This window comes from Artibeus jamaicensis, unplaced genomic scaffold (genome assembly GCF_021234435.1).
Source record: "Artibeus jamaicensis isolate MK-2021 breed Jamaican fruit bat unplaced genomic scaffold, CSHL_Jam_final contig_685, whole genome shotgun sequence".
Taxonomy (NCBI): Eukaryota; Metazoa; Chordata; class Mammalia; order Chiroptera; family Phyllostomidae; genus Artibeus; species Artibeus jamaicensis.
The window spans coordinates 34343704-34361674 of NW_026521924.1; the positions used below are offsets into that span (position 1 = coordinate 34343704).

A 17971-nucleotide genomic window follows, 5' to 3' on the forward strand; every position below is an offset into this window, starting at 1 on the left:
TGGGGTTTCTCTCTTGGGCGAAGAAAAACCACATTTGTAAAACAAGCCCGGAAGCCTATGTTCTTGAGTAAATTTGGGTATGAAAAGTTTCTAAAGAGAATTTGGGACCCCTTTTATTCTTTTTCTTTTTTTTGTACCAGTCCCCTGGTTATTGAGTAGTTGGAAGAAGTGCGGTTGAATTCCGTGCTGATTCGCGATTTCATGTTACTGAAATATTTTGAAGGGGCTCTTCCATCAGGTGTTGTTCAGAAGAAATACCTGAGTGGGACAGAGCTTTTGGCTCACCAAACACGTGCCTTCCTTCAAAAAAAAATCATAAAAGTAGAGAGGATGGAACAGCAGGTACCCTGAGGTACGAAAAAGAAGGAGCACCTAAGTGCCACGCGAGATCGACAACCTGAACACATCATGGGATCAGAGACATGTTCCCCCATCTGTCTTTCTCTTTCCTTCTTTGGCCAGGTTAGGTTCTCCTCCTTGTAATTCGGATCTGAGGGAAGCTCCAGACTCAGAACGGCTCCTTTCCTAAGGAGAGGAGAAGAAGTAGAAATAATGAGGGCATCTAGCGTTTTCTATCTCATCTGTGTTTCCAGTCTGAAACCAGTCTGCTTTCCCCCGTATCGGGATGGATGGAGGAGAAAAGGGGAGGCCTTGCTTCCCAGTTGTTATCCCCGAAATACGTCGTTTTCTTCCTGTTCGGGAGGCAGTTTCGAGGGAAAATGAGCTCTCTCGAATCCCTCCAGCACAGCTCAAGGAACGACCGTCTTTTCCAGATTCCTTTAGTAATGAGACATTTTGAAAATGGTAACTTAAGGGTAGATACTCTTGACTTCAATCCTGGCAGGATGGATTTTAAGTGGTATTTTCAATAACTGTATTCCCCTCCTTCACCTCACGTATGCTTTGCTCTTGAAATTTTAGGTACATACATGGTCTTGGTGCACACTTTTAACTTAAGGATTGATTTTTAAATATGAATTTCTACTGCATATTTTTTCAAGGTAAGAAACCCCATCTCAGATTGATCGCCTTTCATCAAAGAAAAGAAATGAGGTACCACTAAGAAAAGTAGTTCTGACATAAAAGCATATGATGATTCAGAAGAGACAAACTTTCAGAAAATTGCATCAGGAGAGAGAAATACTCTGTTAAGTAGTTAGACTTCGATCAGAGTGTTTTTCTGTCCCTCTGATGGGTCGTTTAAGTACTTTTTCTCTGAAGAGCCGGGTTGGGGCTTCTTAGTCATCTTGGTTCTCCTTGGATGGTTTTGAGAGGTGGCATTTAGAGATTGCTCAGTCTGGTCACATTCGACTCTTGAGCCAGATTACAGGAGGCATGATTCATAACTCATCTCCCCTGTGGCATTTCCCGCAACGCTGATCATTGTGAAATTATGTCCTAATTTCCATCTCTTCGCCTACGTGTACATGACATCCACCGGGCAGAGCTGAGCTTCTGATGGTTGACAATAAGCCTGCACCTGGTTCCAGGATGAGGGGGACACTTTCCTCCTTCCTTCTCCCCATCCTCTTCCTCCCTGCCTTCCTCCCCCCTCCTTCCCTCCCTCCCTCCCTCCCTCCCTCCCTCCCTCCCTTCCTTCCTTCTTCTTTCCTCCTTCCTTCTTCTTTCCTCCTTCCTTCCTTCCTTCCTTCCTTCCTTCCTTCCTTCCTTCCTTCCTTCCTTCCTTCCTTCCTTCCTTCCTTCCTTCCTTCCTCTCATTACTGCCTTTCTCACCAACACAGTCTTCTCTTAAATTCTATGCACAACTAACTAAGCTTTGCAGAGAGTGAAGCCTCTTCCCCTCCCCACTAACATGGTTTAGGGCGAAGTCCCCTGAGGGTGACATTAGCGAAGCAGCTGTCTTTCATTGAAGAAATGCAAAGCGAAAGAGAACTTCTCTGACAGGCACTTTCTGAGATAAAAGGTTTACCTGATGGTGTTGAGGAGGTAGAATTGCTAAATACCCTGGGAGGCTGGTGATGTAATTCTCTGAAATTAAGTTGATGGAAGTTTCTTCCTTGCTTTTTAGCCTTTAAACTATTAGTCTGTCATGAGTGAGTGGGGACAGGTGGGCTGGGGACGGTCCCTTGGTACTTCCCTCGCCCCGTTCTCTGTCACAAATCACCTGTGATGTTTTCGGGGGAGCAACAAGGTGGCAGCCTGAACCCCAGGGTCCCTCACCCGCCAACCCCCTCCTGCACCTCCGACGCGCGATAATGGCTCTGTTCCATTATTTTTCCTGTCAGAATTAATGGGGAGATATTCTTTTCCTAAAGCCATTAGTTAAGTAATATTGCTTATAGAATTGCTGAAACAGGGTAACCCCTCCTCCTCTGGGGTGTAAATCTTAAGAAATGATGGGACAATTGCTTAAACACATCAATTATGTGCCAAAGCCTGAACTTCTTTTCTTTATAATTTTCATTTAGAGTTAAGAAAGTTGGAAAGTAATGATCCAATAAAGTAGGTTCTCTTGATTCAATTTTGGCACTAAATAATTCAAATAATAGGAACAAAAAAAATTTTTTTGTCCTTCCTTTGGTTTTTCTGCTTCCCCACCATTTGCCGACCCCTTATTTTAGGGCCCCCTCGCCCATTGTCTCGGCATGGTTAGGGTTGCAACTTACCAAAAGATTTTAAGCACACTTTCCCACTAAACATGGTTTTGGGGTTTTTTTTTGGAGAAAATGGTAAGTGAAGTGTTCTCAAACTGATTGCCTTTCATTAGAGAAAGAGCACAGAAATGTGAACCATGGAGAAAAGTGGTTTCTGAGAAAAAAGATGGGAAATGATTACTTGGAAGAGGCAAAATTTCACACAAAAAATTAGGATAGTACAGAAATACTTCAGATTTGGTTAGAGATGGAAAAATACATTCCCCCCCTTTCTGCTGTGAGTCAACTTATCTCTTCCCGAGAAACTAAACTTTTGTTATAAAACAGCGAGGGTTTAGGTCCCTCTCCCAGACATATGCTCTGACTGGACGGAGCCGGCCCACGGCTTTGCCTGAGCGCGCCAGGTTTTTCTTCATTATTTTCAGTCTCCATTTTAGGGCTCATGGCATCATGTATCTCTTAGTTTTCCATCAAATCAATAAAGCAACGCCCTGCTTGTTGCAACAAAGAAAGTAACATGGATAGGAGGGGGGACCCCAAAACCCAGCATCACCTTCTGGAGGGTGGGCCCCTGGTAGCACAGGCTTCCCTGCTAGGTGAGTGCTCTCCGAGCCCAGCTGTGTCAGTGCACCAGCTGGCGTTGTTGTGAGAGGCTGTGTTTGGCTTCAGTGGGTTTTTTTTTAAGACTCTTCTACATGTCTGCTCATTTCAGGATGGGCGATTTACGAGCGCACCTGCCCGCTGCACACTTTTGTGTTCAGCAGTTTCTGACCCAAAATGGCATGACCCCCACGCCCCACCCTCCCTACTCATTAGATCTCACCGTGAGTGATCTTTTTTGTTTCTCTTGATGAAAAAAAAATCCTCAAAGGGAAACACTTTGCTGACATGGAAGAGGTGAAACAGAAAACGTCAGAAGCATGAAAAAGCATCAAACTGTGTTCAAACACTGTTGTGAGCAGTGGAACAAACGTCTTGATAGGTGCATTGCATCAGGTGCAGAGTCCCTGGAGGGCGACTGAAGTTCAAACACGTGTGAATAAATAAATACACAATTTTTTACGAACAGATTCCGGGGGGTTTTGGGTCCCCCCGCCTACAACCCAGGAGACATGGCGATTCCCAGCCCCGTGGCCCCCTGAGGCTGCCCGGGTGAGGCGATGTGGTGTCCCACGCGACACCTTTTTGTTTTGTTTGTTGTGTTTTGACACAAACAGACCGTAGCACACGGAGCAGTCTACAACCCTTTCCTTCTTATATACCTTGTGCACAACTCCAGGCCGAGGCTACAAAGAGAGAAATGGATGGCTTCGGGAGCGGCGGGAGGTCTCGCGGGGAGCTGCTCCTCCCCGTCTGCTCGGCCAGCTCTGCCCCTGCTGACGGACCGTCCTCAGCCGCCGCTGCAGGAGACACCCCTGCTCAGTTTCCCACGGAGCCACTGCTGGATCCACGTCCTGGGTGCCCGTGGCTGCTGTGGATTTCATTTTATAAGCTACCACCAAAGCGCTTTGGAAAAATAGGTTCTCTTCCCCATACATATCTTTTAACAGCATTTTTTAAAATTTTTTATTTTATTTTTTTATTTTTAGAGAGAGGGGAAGGGAAGGAGAAAGAGAGGGAGAGAAACATCCATGTGTGGTTGCTTCTCATATGGCCCCTACTGGGGACCTGGCCCGCAACCCAGGCATAAACCCTGACCGGGAATCGAACCGTGACCCTTTGGTTCACAGCCTGGGCTCATCCACTGAGCCACACCAGCCAGGGCTTTAACTGTATTTTTTTAAAGAAACGTTGCTTCAGCAAAAGAGGAGAGCCTGCGTGAAGCCTATAGCCTCCCCTTCCGAGTCCATTCACTGAGAGTCTTAACTAACTAAGGGTCAACCGCGGGCCCACCTCGGCCACATCCCGGCCACAGACACACATCCATGCTGGTGAGCAGTGTTATTGTTTAAAAACTAGCTTTATTGGGGTTTGAAAACACACGGAATCTGGACTTGGGTTTCTCGGGGAACGTGGACAGCTCTGGCAAACTGGCCCCTGGTCTGTCCTGGGCTCCGTCGGCAGGAGCCGAGCGTCAGCTGCGCCCTGGGTCATGCGCTGTGTCCGTGGCAGCCCCCCCCACCAGGAAATTACCTCCCTCGTTTGTGGTTTGTGCCTGGCCCCTGTCGCACTTGTGTCTGGGTTCTCGGTTCAAACCGGGGTTTCTCTGCTGCAGCCCTGCTGACTTGGGAGCTGGATCGCGCTCAGTCGGGTGCAATGTCGGATGCTGGGTGGCATCCCCGGCTCCCTGCCACCAGAGGCTGCCTGCTTCCCAAGTCAGGACAATCAAAAGTCTCCGGGCATCACCTTGGCTGAGAACCACTGGTCTGAACACTTCCAGACAATCCACTTTCCTGACTGGGTTTCAAGGGAACGTTCCCGAGTGTCCCCGGGCCGTTTTCATGATTTCTGTTTATGCCACAGACCCCCGTTTCTCCTTACGAAGAAACAGAGTTGAACTCTGTACATGGCCAAGCGTGAAAGTCCCCGATACGCTTCAGACCAGCCCCGTTCACTGAGTTTGGGGGGACCGTCTGATCAAACCACTTTGATCTCAGGAACAGAAATGTGGAGATGGCTGAGATTAGATTACAGGTGGTTTCTGAAGTACGAGCTTTACCTCCTTCCACGTGCAGAAAAGGTGCAATTTCCAGGTCCTGCAGGCAGGGGCTGCAGTCCATCCCTGGGACGGAGGTGGGTGCTGCCCGAGTCCCCGGGTTTCTCCAGGAGCTTCCTTTGCTTTTCATCCCAGGCTCCAGGCCAGCTAAGCTCTGCCTCCCTGCTCTCCCCAGAAAGTTCCTGGGAGTCTGGAGGTTGGGGCGGGGGGCTCCCCGGGCTCTTCTCCGCGTCGGCCCTCTCGAGTCTCTGACAGGAGCTGATGGCTTTCCGACATCTCCTCTATTAGCATTAATAGAGAAGTATTCATTCTTCCCCTAAAGCTATTAGTTAAGTCACAGTGCTCTGAAATTGCTGAAACAGAATAATTTCTCCTTCATTTTCGAGTGTAAATCTTGAGGAAAGAGGAGACACTGTGGCAAGTGTATCAATTACGTCCCGGGGAAGAGACCCGCACACGGTTTTCATTTAGCCACGAGAGACTTCTCAGATGGTGACAGGCGGATTTGCGGGGCTGCGTCTCGGCATCGGACTCGGCTCCGTCAGTTCTTCTTATCGCCTTCCCTTTCCCTCCCAGGATTCCCTAATCCTGAGCCTGCTCCGTATTTTGAAGCCGTGCTCGCGTGGCCGGAACAGGGTAACAATTTTAACCGGGGGCACGATTTTGAGCAGCACCTTGCCTTCCAAGCGTGTCTGTGTGAGCAGGTTCTCGCCCTGGCCGTCTTTCATTAAAGACACAGAAAAGGGACGAAAACAGCCAAGAAAGTGGTCTCCGCAATGAAAGATTCTTTTGCAACGACTGGGAGGCAAACTTTTTCAAAAGAGAGCATTAGGAGAGTGCAGCGATGCCTGAGGCTGGGGCGGTGAGTGCGTTTGCCGTCCGGGTCCGGAGGTCCACCGCACTGCCCCCCGGGTCTGAGGCCGCCTCTCTGGGTCGGCCGAATGCACACTCCTGGTCGTTTTCTGATTAAAGGCATTTAGTTTAACAGCAGAAGTGCCTGTTAAAGTTGGTTCTTCTTTAGTTTGGGTTCTACTGAAGTACCATGCCTGGCTTGCAACAGAAACGTAAAAATACATATATTGCTTGCATAATTACATGAATGAATGATTCAAAGTTCTTAGAGAGAAAACCAGCCAAAGCAAGTTCCGTGTCAGAACGATTTTGCGGTACGTGCGGTTTTACTCTTTACCATGGGTATCGGCGGCGCTAGGGCCCCGTGTGACCATCTCATAGCGGCCTCTGCTTTTTCTGTCATAGTGCTGACTATGTTGGCTTGGTGACATCATTTGTACTTATCTGAGGACTGAATCCCCCTCCCCCCTCACCTTTGACCTTAAGGTCCTGGCGGACGTCTTTCTCGTCTGGCCCTGAGCATGGTGCCTGCAGGCAGCTCAGAGTGTGGGCCGGACCTGAGGCTCACTAAACATCAGCTCAAGAAATATTTAGGTTCAGTAATATGGGCTGCAAAAAACCCAAAACAGGCTTGGAGAACTTTTGACTAAATGAACAAATCACTGCCCATGCACCGATGACTTTCCGAGCGCCGCCGGATTTCCCGGAGTCACGGCAGACTCTGTTTGCTGGAACACTGTGCCTCCTTCCATTTTGAGGGTGCTTCTGGGCAACTTCATCTCACATTAGCTCAGAGGAGAGGGTGCTGGCGTTCTTGCTTATTCTTGCTTGCTTTGAAGGCCTGCATGGTGCATTGGTTTTTACCCCGTCCTGACGGCTCACCACTCTTTGGGCTCCGGACAAATGCGGTCCTTTCTTGGTGTATTGGGGCAACTGAAAGAAATGTATTGAGTCACTTACACTCTCAGATAATGATGGTAGAGCAATGTGTCTATCAGGCAGCATTCTAATCTGGCGAAGAGTTAGCAAGACCGGGGCAGGTGGGCCAGAGACAGGTAGAGACATGCGCGTCCTGTGTTTCACCGTGGTGTTCTTTCACTCCATCGTCGTTCTGCTTATTTTACGGTTTCCTATAAGCCTGTTCCAGAGGCTAAATTTAGATTTGTTATGACACTTTAAGAAATCCCTCCCTCTCTACACATGGTTGGGCAATTATTTCTGAGGGGAATCACTAAAAACGCAGCCTTTCATCGGGTGGTGGGGGAGGGCAGGACAGCTCACAGAGCTGGGGTGAGAGATGGGTGGTCCAGATGCACCTCCTCGGGAGAGGGTGGTGGGATTTCGGAAGATTGCGTGATGGAAACGCCTGAGGTTTCTGAAGACGTGGGAAGGGGTTCCCACGCGATGCAGAAGCCCACACAGGACCACACCCTGCGCCTTAGTGTTGGACCGACTCGCTGCTTGGAAAGGGCCGTTCATTAAAAGCACAGGAGCATCCTTCTTCCAGCGACCAAATGCATTTAGCTCACTTCGGTGACATCACTCGAAATGTGACGTCACAATTAGAAAAGGTAACTCACTTTGTCCCGTAGATGGTGGGTTGGGAGCCAGTGAAATCAATGGCTTTGCTCCCCTGGCTTCCTCAGCTGAGTCAGAAGTCGTTGGTCACGGCGCACTTGGCCTTTCTGCTCGGCTTAAAGAGCCCAAACCTGGGAGGACTTTGGGCCAATCTGATTATTTCCTCTCCCATAATTGGTTTTGCCCCACTGAATTCAATGAATTGCCTGGTTGTTTTGTCACCGTGGGACACGGTTTAATCCACTTAGAGGGAGGCGCTTGGCAGACGCTGGGGCTCGTGAAGCCTTGATCATCGGGATCATCTCTGGGTGATTTTTCCTGGGGCGGGGGCGGACACGCCTTCGGTCTCTCCATTGTCATCCACGTGACTTGCTCCGCCCTGGACAAGCCATCTCCCCTGATCCCGGCTGATCTTGTAACCCGGTTTCCTGCCTCTATCCCCTCTCTCCCAAAGTGAGTCTCTGCTAACTAAGGAGTAGTTGTGGCCTGCTCCTTTAAAGATGTGGGACCCAGCTGAAAACACCAGTTTCTGCACAACGACTAAGACCTACACCCCTTTCGGTCTCTGGCCTGCCCCCTGCAAGGTCCGAGCCCCTGTGGGCTTCCCCGCCATCCCATGACCTCGGCCCTGCTCAGCACCCTCCTTCCCCGATGGCTGCACTGGCTCCTTCCTCCCACGCTTCTTCCCACCCCAGGGCCTTTGCACCTGTTCTTTCTTCACCTGGAACGGCCTCTGTGGGCGAGGCCTTCCTCAGTCCCGTGAATCAGTTACCCGCCACTGCTCCCTGTAATGTGGCATTACTCTCTGCATTACGCCTTTGATCATTTCTCTCTCTTCCCCTGTTTATTGTCATCATCGCCTGTTTACCGTTACTCTCTGGTAAGTTCATTTCCTGCATGGCCCCTGTCAAGCCCGAACCGATCTCATCTGCATCGTCTGTTTGTCTCTGTTTCTCTCCCTCTTGGGACAGAGCTCCTGAGGGCCTGGCACCTTTGTCTGGTTCTCTGATGCCTCAGGGCTGGGCGCTGTGGCCGGTCATGGAGGGAGGGGCCTCGGGCTCTGCATGTTAAGCCAATGGCTTGGTTCTGCATCATCGGACAACTCCGAGATGCTGGTGCTCAACTGAAGGTTGTATTAAAGGGAAAATCATTGCTTCTGTTCCCAAGACGTTGCACTTGCTGATTTGCTCAGGATTAGTGTACTTGGTAATCCAGCACCCTGCCCCCTGAGTAGGCTTGTCCTTTTGGTTCAAGATGAAGGACAGAACACGTTCATTTGCCTCCAATTTCCTCGAAAAATCTGGGACAAATTAGTAAAGAAACGTGTTTGGGATGCTCCGGCCCCCAAGGACAAAATGGCAGAGGAAATGGTGCCGCCGCTGTGGGGATGGAACGCGGAGCCCGAGAGCCACCGATTTAGGGGATGCCAGAGGGTCCCGATTCAGCAGTGGGTAAGACCTTAAAAACTCAAGAGATGTATGGGGCTGAGCCCAGAAAGACTGGATGGAAGACTAAGCAGCAGGCAGACCTCCTAAGCCATCCCTGCTTCTCACAGCCTGGTCCCTTCCCTCGCCCCCCTCCCCGCCCCCAGCAGAATACTGGGGGCTTAGTCTTTGGAGCGGGTACAAGATGCCAGGGACACCGGGCACAGTTACGTCAGCAGGGAGCGAGGGGACTCCATTGAAAACAGAGGGTTTAACCCAATCGCTGATGCTGCACATCGAGTCCCCCACCTCGTCCCCAGTTCAAGGCCGGAATGCCATCCTTCCAGCCAGCAGCCTACAGGGTCCTCAGAGAAGCCACCAGCCTGTGTGGGGACCTACAGAGAATGACTCCGGGGCGTGCCACTTGGACAGGGAGACCAGAGAGCCCAGCGGGCGGCCTGCGGTTGGCAAGCTGCCCTTGTAAGGAGCTGCCCACCCGCGTTTTTGTGCCCATTTCTTAAGTGTGGATGGATAGCTCAGACTGCCGACTGCCTCAGGAAAATCTTTACTATGGAAGAAGAAAAGGAATCAGAAGCAAAGGAACTTGGCAGAGAGAGAGACTGTGTAGGGAGAGACAAACTTTAGCGATAACAACAAATTATTATGGATAATGTTAACAGAGATATGAGAGAAGCTGGCGGAGCCATGAAATAATAGCAGGATGCTATGACAAAGGAATAACAACAATAATAATTAATAGTAATAGTGGGCACTTAGGAGTGAAAACCACGATAGCAGAAATAGACACATAGAAGTTGGGATAGAAAATGGAAAGAATTCTCCCAAAAGTAAAATAAAAAAAAAAATAAACAAAGAAGTAGAAAATAGAAGAGAAAAGGTAAGAAATATAGAGGATTAGACCAGGAGGTCCAATAGCCTCATAGAGAGAGTGAAAAGACAAAACATAAGGGGGGAAAAATCAAAGAAATAAGAGAGTTTCCTAAGACTGAATCAAAAGGCCGCACCAGGGCCCAGACAATGAAGACAAATAGATCAGGACCATGGTGACAAGGAGACAATGAAGAGCCTGGGGAATTTCAGAGACAGAGAGCAACATACAAAGGGATCGTCCGGAGGCTCGTGAATCATAAGTCACGTTGGCTCCAGACTTCTCAGCGGCTAGAACGGAGTGGGCCCCGGCTGCTATTCCGAAGGAAAATAAATCCTAATTCAGAATGTTCCACTCAGTCCAGCAGCCAGTTGGGGTCTAAGCCACTTTATTTCACGCATCCTTTCTCACGAAGCGGCCAGGAGTTTCGCATTAGGAAAGTGAGAGAGGAAACCAAAAGAACCCTGAGGGTCCCGGAACCAGGGGCGGGAGTGGGAGGGGGAGGCCCAGGGGCAGCAGCCGGGGAGCAGATGGGAGGGGTTCCCGAGTGGCGGTCAGCAGCCGATACAGCTGTGGGGGGGCCTGAGGGAAAGGGGCGAGGGAGGTAGGGGAGGGCTCGGGTATGTGGGGTGACGGGAGGAGACTTGATTTGGGGCGGCGGACACACCATGAGTTGTAGACAGACGCCATCCTAGAGACTTGTTTGCCCAAAACCTGTATGATTTTATTAACCATTGTCACCCCAATCAGCTCAATAATTTTTATTTGTAAAGAGAGGAAAGTTTCATGAGAGATCTAAGAAAATGAAATGAAACCTTAGACCACAGGATAGGAGATTGGAGGATGATTTCAGTAGTAAATTCATAGACAACTAAGCAAAGGAAGAAAAGCAAAGTAACGCTGAACTCCAGGAAAAACCGGGCGGGCAAGAAAGGCGGTGCCGCCGTGGTACGCCGTGTGGCTCAGGCATGACAAGCACGTTCCTGGACACACGAACGCAAACACTGAATGTCCCTAGAAGGTCATGACCGTGTTCATGTTACTGCTGAGAACAGAGAGGGCTGGGCAGTGCACATGCCCGTGAGGGGACGAGGGCTGTGGGTAAGGGGCGCTCACTCACCCCAAGCCTTCCTCTCCCCCACAGAAGTCATGGACTAGCGTCCAAACTGGAAAAAACAAAACAAAAAAACAGCCAAAACCAAAGTGAGGTAGACCAGGAATAGTGCTAGTCCCCTGTTTTCCGGAGGGAAGGAGATACATAGGAAAAGAACCCAAGGCGGGAAACCGGGAGTGGGTGGGCAGGTGTCGCTGTTTTTCTTGATAAGTAGAAAGGTTTGACTTTTAAAAAGTCCTTGCATTTGTCACTCTAATCAAACTAAAAGCAACTTTAAAAGGAAGCCGAATGCTTTTCTCTGGCGACACAGCCATTCCGGGATGTTTTTCTGATCTTCACTCAGGGTGTCCTCTATCCTGGGGGGCATTTCTGGGGTGCTTTGGGCCTGTGTTCCAGGGCGGGGCTGCTGGGTGGGTGTTATTAATGTCACGCCTTTGTCTCCCCTTTTCCCCTCAAACCCCCAACATGAAACAACAACCACCACAAACAACAGAGACGCAAAGCTGGGCTCACCTGGCACCTGCTGCCCTGAGCTCTGATGACGTCGCCATGACGCAGGGGGAGCTTCTGTGTCCACCTCCGGCCTGAATGAATGGCCAGAGAATTCAGGCTGGTCTCAAACTCACACAGGTGGCTAGGAGCGTGGCTCTGACGAGAAAAGGCTGCAGAAGAGATTTTTTAAAAATATAAGTAATTGAGGGATTTTTCTGTCTTTGGGTGTTGGTTTTTGCCACTCCTTTCCTGGTCTTAGCAACAGGGAGACGTGGTATTTGGCCACAGGAAAGGGTCCAAAGTCCATTGATTTTCCCGATGCGCCTCTTGCACCCAGAGCGAATGATCTCAGGGCTGGTCGTTAAGACACAGGTAAACCCCTAGGAAATCGCGGTTTGCTGATTATATGGCTTCAGGTGTGTCTCACTGTGCCTCCCCACTTTCAGGGCTGAGTCTGCAAGAGGAGCCATCTCGAGCCCCCTCAGCCTCGCCTGCTGGTTGCGGGAAGGGAGAGAAGGAGGAGGAAGACTGCAGGCCAACTGCCGGAGGCGGCCCCCCCAGCGCAAGGCCGACGGACAGGGACCCGTTAGCGGTGCAGGTGGGCATTATGATTTGGGCGTGTCCCGGCCCATCCGTCGTCTGGGTTCCTGGCTCTGTGCTCCTTGTCGGTGGTGTTCCGTGTGCTCAGGACTGGTTGGGAAGCCAGCTGAGAACACCCGGCGATCTCGTGTTGACCGGGACCAAGACTCGCCTTCATGCCCCGATTAGTTGTTAGCGGAAACCGACGGAGACCATGAGATAGAAGTGCACGCTCGGGAAAGAGTCATTCAGAGTCTCCAGACCTTGTTTTCATTGAGGACCCTGGTTTCCAACCTAAGTTTTTTGTGCCAATTAACCTTTCCCCCTCGTATATTGTCCTTTGCATTTTGTTACAGGATGCGATTCTGTCTGCCGGCGAGCCCGGCGACTGTTGTCCTCAGGACACTTCGGTCAGCTCGGGGTTGTCGCTGCCACCTGACTCCTACATACAAGCGGCCAGGAACAGCCTTCCGTCCCACGGCACAGGTCTCGGCGTGGGATTTCTTGAGACTCAGCAGCCGCCTCCCCAGGAGCAAGTGCTGGCAGATCCCAAACTGTGCGTGGTCTCAGATGCTCGAGACCCTTCATCATTTGAGTCCAAAGGAAACTCTCTCCGCCAAGACGTTGCCACCTCTGTGGCCACCGTCTGCACTTCCCTGGGGGCAAGAGGAGGTCACGCAACCGTGGGAAGTCACTGTGCAGAGCCACAGGAGCAGGACCGAGCTTCAGGGGAGACAGTGACACACGGCAGCTCCCCGGACAGACAAGCTGCAGCACAGGGCACGTCACCGTCACTCCTGCCGGGGAAACCCTGCCCGGGGCAGAGACTCTCAGGTACGGTCCCAGCGAGGCCACCTGGAAAAACTCACCCTGAAATATCAGCTTCAGGACCAGGCTCCCGCCAAGAGGAAGAGAGACCCAAGGCGCCTTTCTCTTCCGGGGGGCAGCCTGGGTGTGGGGAGATGCTCGCCCCCGGCCCTCCCTTGGGAAAGAACAGTGAGACGTGCCAAGAATCTGGATTCGCGGCTCTGAAGGATTGTGTGGTTCCTTCTAAGCCGGGGCCGTCCACGGAAGTCCCACAGGCCCCTTCGAAAACAATCAAGAAAAGGAGTTTGGAAGGGATGAGGAAGCAAAGCCGAGTGGAGTTCAGCGACAGCAGCAGTGACGATGAAGACCGGCTTGTGATAGAGATCTGAAGCCCCCAGGAAAGACGGCGTCAGTGGCCAGAGGTGGCCGATGCGCCCCAGTGAATGCCAACCTGGCAGGACACCCGAACCCCCACCACGCGGCACCTAGAGATCGGAAAGCCATTTGGGGCTCTTTCCAAGACGTCCCCAACCAGCTTCGAACCCCTGACTCAGCTTCACCAGCGTCCCACTGGTGTCCACGGCAGGGCAGAGGTGACATGAAGCAAGTCTAAGAATGCTCGACACACAGTGACTGTGGCTGGACCCCCAGTGGTGTCCTTTGGCTCCGTCCACCACAGCCTCCTCCGTGAAGTGGCTTTATCCCCGAGAGCCGTGACCGGCCCACGTATCAACACATGGGTCTGATTGAGTCCAGGCAACTGACCTCCTGATTAGTGGACTGCGGGTGGGCGCCCGAGGCTTAGTTGGGAGAGTGGGGCATGAATGGGGCACCAAGTCACTGCAGTGCACACTGGAGACAGAATTCAGATTTGTGCAAAAACTGAAGTTTGGTCAGGATGATTTTTCTCTTCTACCGGAGCTGTAAATATGCTTCCAGATGTGTGTCATCTGGTGGGACGCTGATGACACTTCCATGGCACACCAACGGCCGGCGCTCCGTGAGAGTCAGAGACACAGGCTGTCCCATCTCGTGCCCGGTGCCTCTTCCGTCAAGACCTCTGAAGCCCTCGGTTTTCCCAGCTCTTGCAAAGGAATGCTGTGTTAAAAGTTAATAGCACAGTCTCTGGAATGAGTCATTTTTTCTGAGGGGGAAAAATTCACTTATTTTCCTCTGATGCTCTTTGTCATATTGTGCTCTGAGCAACTTCAATTAGAGGGTTACATTTTAGTAATCGCTGCAGCTTAAATTGATGCCTGCTCATCGTGACGGGGGCCTTTTGGTTTCCTCCCGAAGCTTCAAGGATACAAAACTAATTGGAGTTTTGACGCTGTTTTACATCTCAGTAATTTTATTTTGGGGGCTTGGTGTTACTTTGCTGTCAAATTAAATCAGCCTCTGTATTGTGCAAGTCAGAACAGCACACACACACACACACACACACACACACACACAATCCCCCAGTGTTTCAAGCTGGCACACCCCTGTGCAGAACAGAATAGTTGCTCTGCATCTGCAGCCCGGTGAGCAAAGCCTCAGGCGTCCTGCCTGTTTCTCCTCCTTCGATGGCGGAGGAAGAACTTCAGGAGACTGACGCTGCTGCATTTCAATAACATGTTGAACTTGGTGTTGGTACGATTTTGTGGGCTCCGAAATTTACAGCTGAGCTCTCTGGGCTTACCCTTGGTGGAAGCGTGGTCTGGGCACAGCTTGTATTTCAAAGGCAGGATGCAAAACATCTCACACCTACGAACACACTTCAGTGTGTCTTTGCCTGCGACAGAAAATGGGGTTGCTTTTCATGTAACTTCATGTGAATCTTCTGGTTTTAGGGTGATTGATTGATAGAAAACTTGAATGAGGGGCCAGTTAGCTTCCCCTGAGGACTCAGACTGTGTCTGTGGTCATTTTACCTGAGCTCATAAATGCCGCAGTGGTTTCGAGCCCAGCCAAGAAATACAGGAGAAGGGAGGGTAAGAAGAATGTTAGGTATTTACTTTCTGTACTTTCTGAACCAAACGAAAGTGTTGTGGTGGTTACCGACCCTTCGAATGGACCCTGCTACCTTGATGAGAGAGGCTGTCTGGGGAAGTGGTCCCAGTCCTGTGCAGAGGAAGAGTCAAGGTCTGACCTTACCCTTCACCCGCTGGGAAATCTTGGTTAAGGCGTACGCCCTGTCTGTGCCTTGGTTTCTCCAAAGGAGCAGGTGAGCTCAGTATGCCTGCAGGCTCCCATCCTTGTGAGGAAGCATACGCTGCCGTCTTCTTGATGTAGGAGGCTTTTGTGGCTTGGGGGTGGTGCCCACGGGGAGAGATCTTGCACCCAAGAAGTTTGGGAGGGGAACCACAACCAAAACACCTTCAGCCAATTATTCCCATGAAGAACTTGAGCTCAGAGGTGCTGCCCTGATTTTTCCCCCAGAGTTCCAGATTTGGGGGCATAGTCATGCAGTTTATTGATGTTGGTTCATAATTCAGAAAATTAAAAAAAATACCCAGAACGCTACTATGTGAATGGAAGACGGTATGTCCACAGGCTGAACTTGCCACCTTGTCTTGGGAGGCACTGACTCGGGGAGAACAGTCTTCCAGATTCTCCCCTCCTGGGTGGTGGCCGAGCAGTCACCTGGTCTACTGGGCCTCAGTCAGCAAGTCAGCCCCACTGGCACCGGCCCGGGCATGGTGACGGAACCTCTGTCCTTCTGTGAGCTACTGCTTTGGGTGGGCACCTCCCAACCCCGATGAAATATGATGGAAAGTTGAGTTTGACTCTCACTCCCTGTGTTTCTCATAGAGGGGAGCAGGTGGACACACCATCCTGTCTTAGCCGGTCATTTAGCCAGTGACCGATAAAAGCAAAGTGTACCTTACTTTACATCCATGCAAACTGGTGCAAAGCTGTATTTCGGTGGCTTTAAAAATAAACAAAAAATGTAGTTTGAACGACCCTAGAGTAGCTGGCTGTTGGAAATCATCCTAAGGTAAAGATTTTTTTTTTTCAGTGATGAAGCCTTTTGTAAAGCAACAGTCTCCGATGTTGATAAATCTTCATTTCCTATGGGTTTTCTTAAAGCAGAAGGCAATCCCAGGGATACATTTTAAGGATAACATCAGTGACATATAACCCAGTTCGGGTTAGCAAAAATAAACTTCAACATTATCAGTTAATAATAGCTACAGTTTTATATGCTGTACGCATGTCTGTGTGCCAGTTAAAAAACCACCAATCTAATTTAGAACAAGGCCAAACAGAGTTGAAAGATCAAGCCCCCAACCCCCGCTCTTCCCAGTGGGATTAATTGTATTGCACCTTTGGGTAAGGGTCTTAGCCCTGGTGCCTCAGTTTCCTTCACAGAGAAGAAATCCAGGGGTGCTGGCATGAACTCAGACAAAGGGTCACTTGGAAACCTTGGCGATTTTGGGGGGCAAAGTAGACAAGTACTAAGATGCTCAAGACTCCCTGCGAGGTTTATTTCTCCCGCCGTGCCCGCACCTGGCCAGATCTTGCTTGTTGGAGGTGCGTGGAGGAAAGAGGTCTCCCATCTGCCCTTGGGGTGGAGAGGTTTCCGAAAGTCACGTGGCCTTTGATGGACAGCTCGAACCCTCCTTGCCGGAAGGCGTGATGGAGTGCAATTCATCCACCCTGTTAGGTATAACCCTGAGATTCTGCACGAAGCCCACGTCCCTTTAATCCATGACCCAGCAGAACCTGTGGTTCATTTACCAAAAAGTGAAAATAAAGAGGGGCCGAGGGCCTCTGGATTCTAATCAAAACCTTGCCCGTAGCATGGTGGGTGTCTGGGGGCAAGGTGAGTGCCCCCTTTCAAAAGTCCCTCCTCCGTTATGGGAGGATATGTGTTGCAAAAATGTGTGGCAACCCCGGTTCTTGGCACCCAAGGGGAACGGCGGGCAGCCTCAGGCCACAGACTTTTTCCTTGACTTTCTGTGCATTGCTGAGAATAATCACATTCTTTTATTTTTTCCCCCCAGCATAGATATTTGCCTTTTGCACAAGATTTTTATAGTGAGGGAAACCGTCATGATCAACAGCCTGCTCAGCTGCTTGCCTCCCCAGACGGGATTTCACTCGGTGAGGCAAAGATGGGCGATCGCGCTCCTGCCACGGTGGCAAGCGCGGCGTGGGTGTTTTTGTTCAGTCCAGCTGTGATCCCCACCTCTCTTGTGAGGGACACTCTCGGGCTTTGGAAACACTATATCTCTCTACTCTTAAGCACAATATCTCGCCCTGGTCTTTCCTAACTCATCAGATAGAGGTGTCAGGACCCAGCAGATCTTGTGAGCCAGGCTTGTTCCCTGAGCCAGTCTCTCTACCCATGCTTTTTACTGATGTGGGACCAGATGTAATTTGATCTGAAGAAGTATGGGGACATTTCTTTGAGCGTGACGCCTCACCACGGGGAGAGGAGCAGCCAGGGATGCTGTCAGCCCCCGTCCCTCGCAGCCCTCCGGGATGACTCACATCCTGTGTGTGCGCTCAGCTGTTCAGAGCTTGCTGCTCTATCGATTATTCATAATCAGGGAAGTGGTTGGCTTCTTGATTGTTTGTTGAAACTTCCTTCCTTCTTTCTATGGTTAAATTATTTTGTTTTGATAAAAATAAAACTGAAAATGAGAGTGTCTAGGGTGATTTGTTAATGTTTGAACCAGACATACCCGAAGCAATGTCCCGTACGAGTTGGATATCTGATTAGTCCCCAGTACTGGACATCCCGTCCGCCATATTGGTAGCCCATTCCATTCAACGGAAGGAGGAGGCGATGGCAAAGGGTCACATTTCCTCGGGCTGCTTCCTTTTCCCGAGTGTCTCACTTATTACTGTCTGCCATATTTTAGAGTTCATTCCTTAAAAATGTAGCTGAATGTGGAGGCTGTGGGAAGGCCCTGTCCCCGGAGCAATAATCCCAAACTCTCCCCCTTTAAGTTGAGGTTTCCTGGGTAGTTAATG

At 50.4% G+C, this 17971-nt stretch overlaps 1 protein-coding gene across 2 annotated transcripts in view; it reads left to right on the forward strand.

The window, feature by feature from the left end:
* ZNF831 (zinc finger protein 831) overlaps positions 1-17638 on the forward strand; it is an 86351-nt gene extending 68713 nt beyond the window's left edge. For both annotated transcript variants that reach the window (XM_053671344.1, XM_037153561.2), the window contains exons 5-6: positions 12067-12218; positions 12556-17638. In XM_053671344.1, coding sequence (XP_053527319.1) covers positions 12067-12218; positions 12556-13395 — 992 coding nt within the window. In that variant the 3' untranslated portion in view covers positions 13396-17638. The remainder of the gene's footprint in view (positions 1-12066; positions 12219-12555) is intronic.
* Positions 17639-17971: the final 333 nt, after the last annotated feature.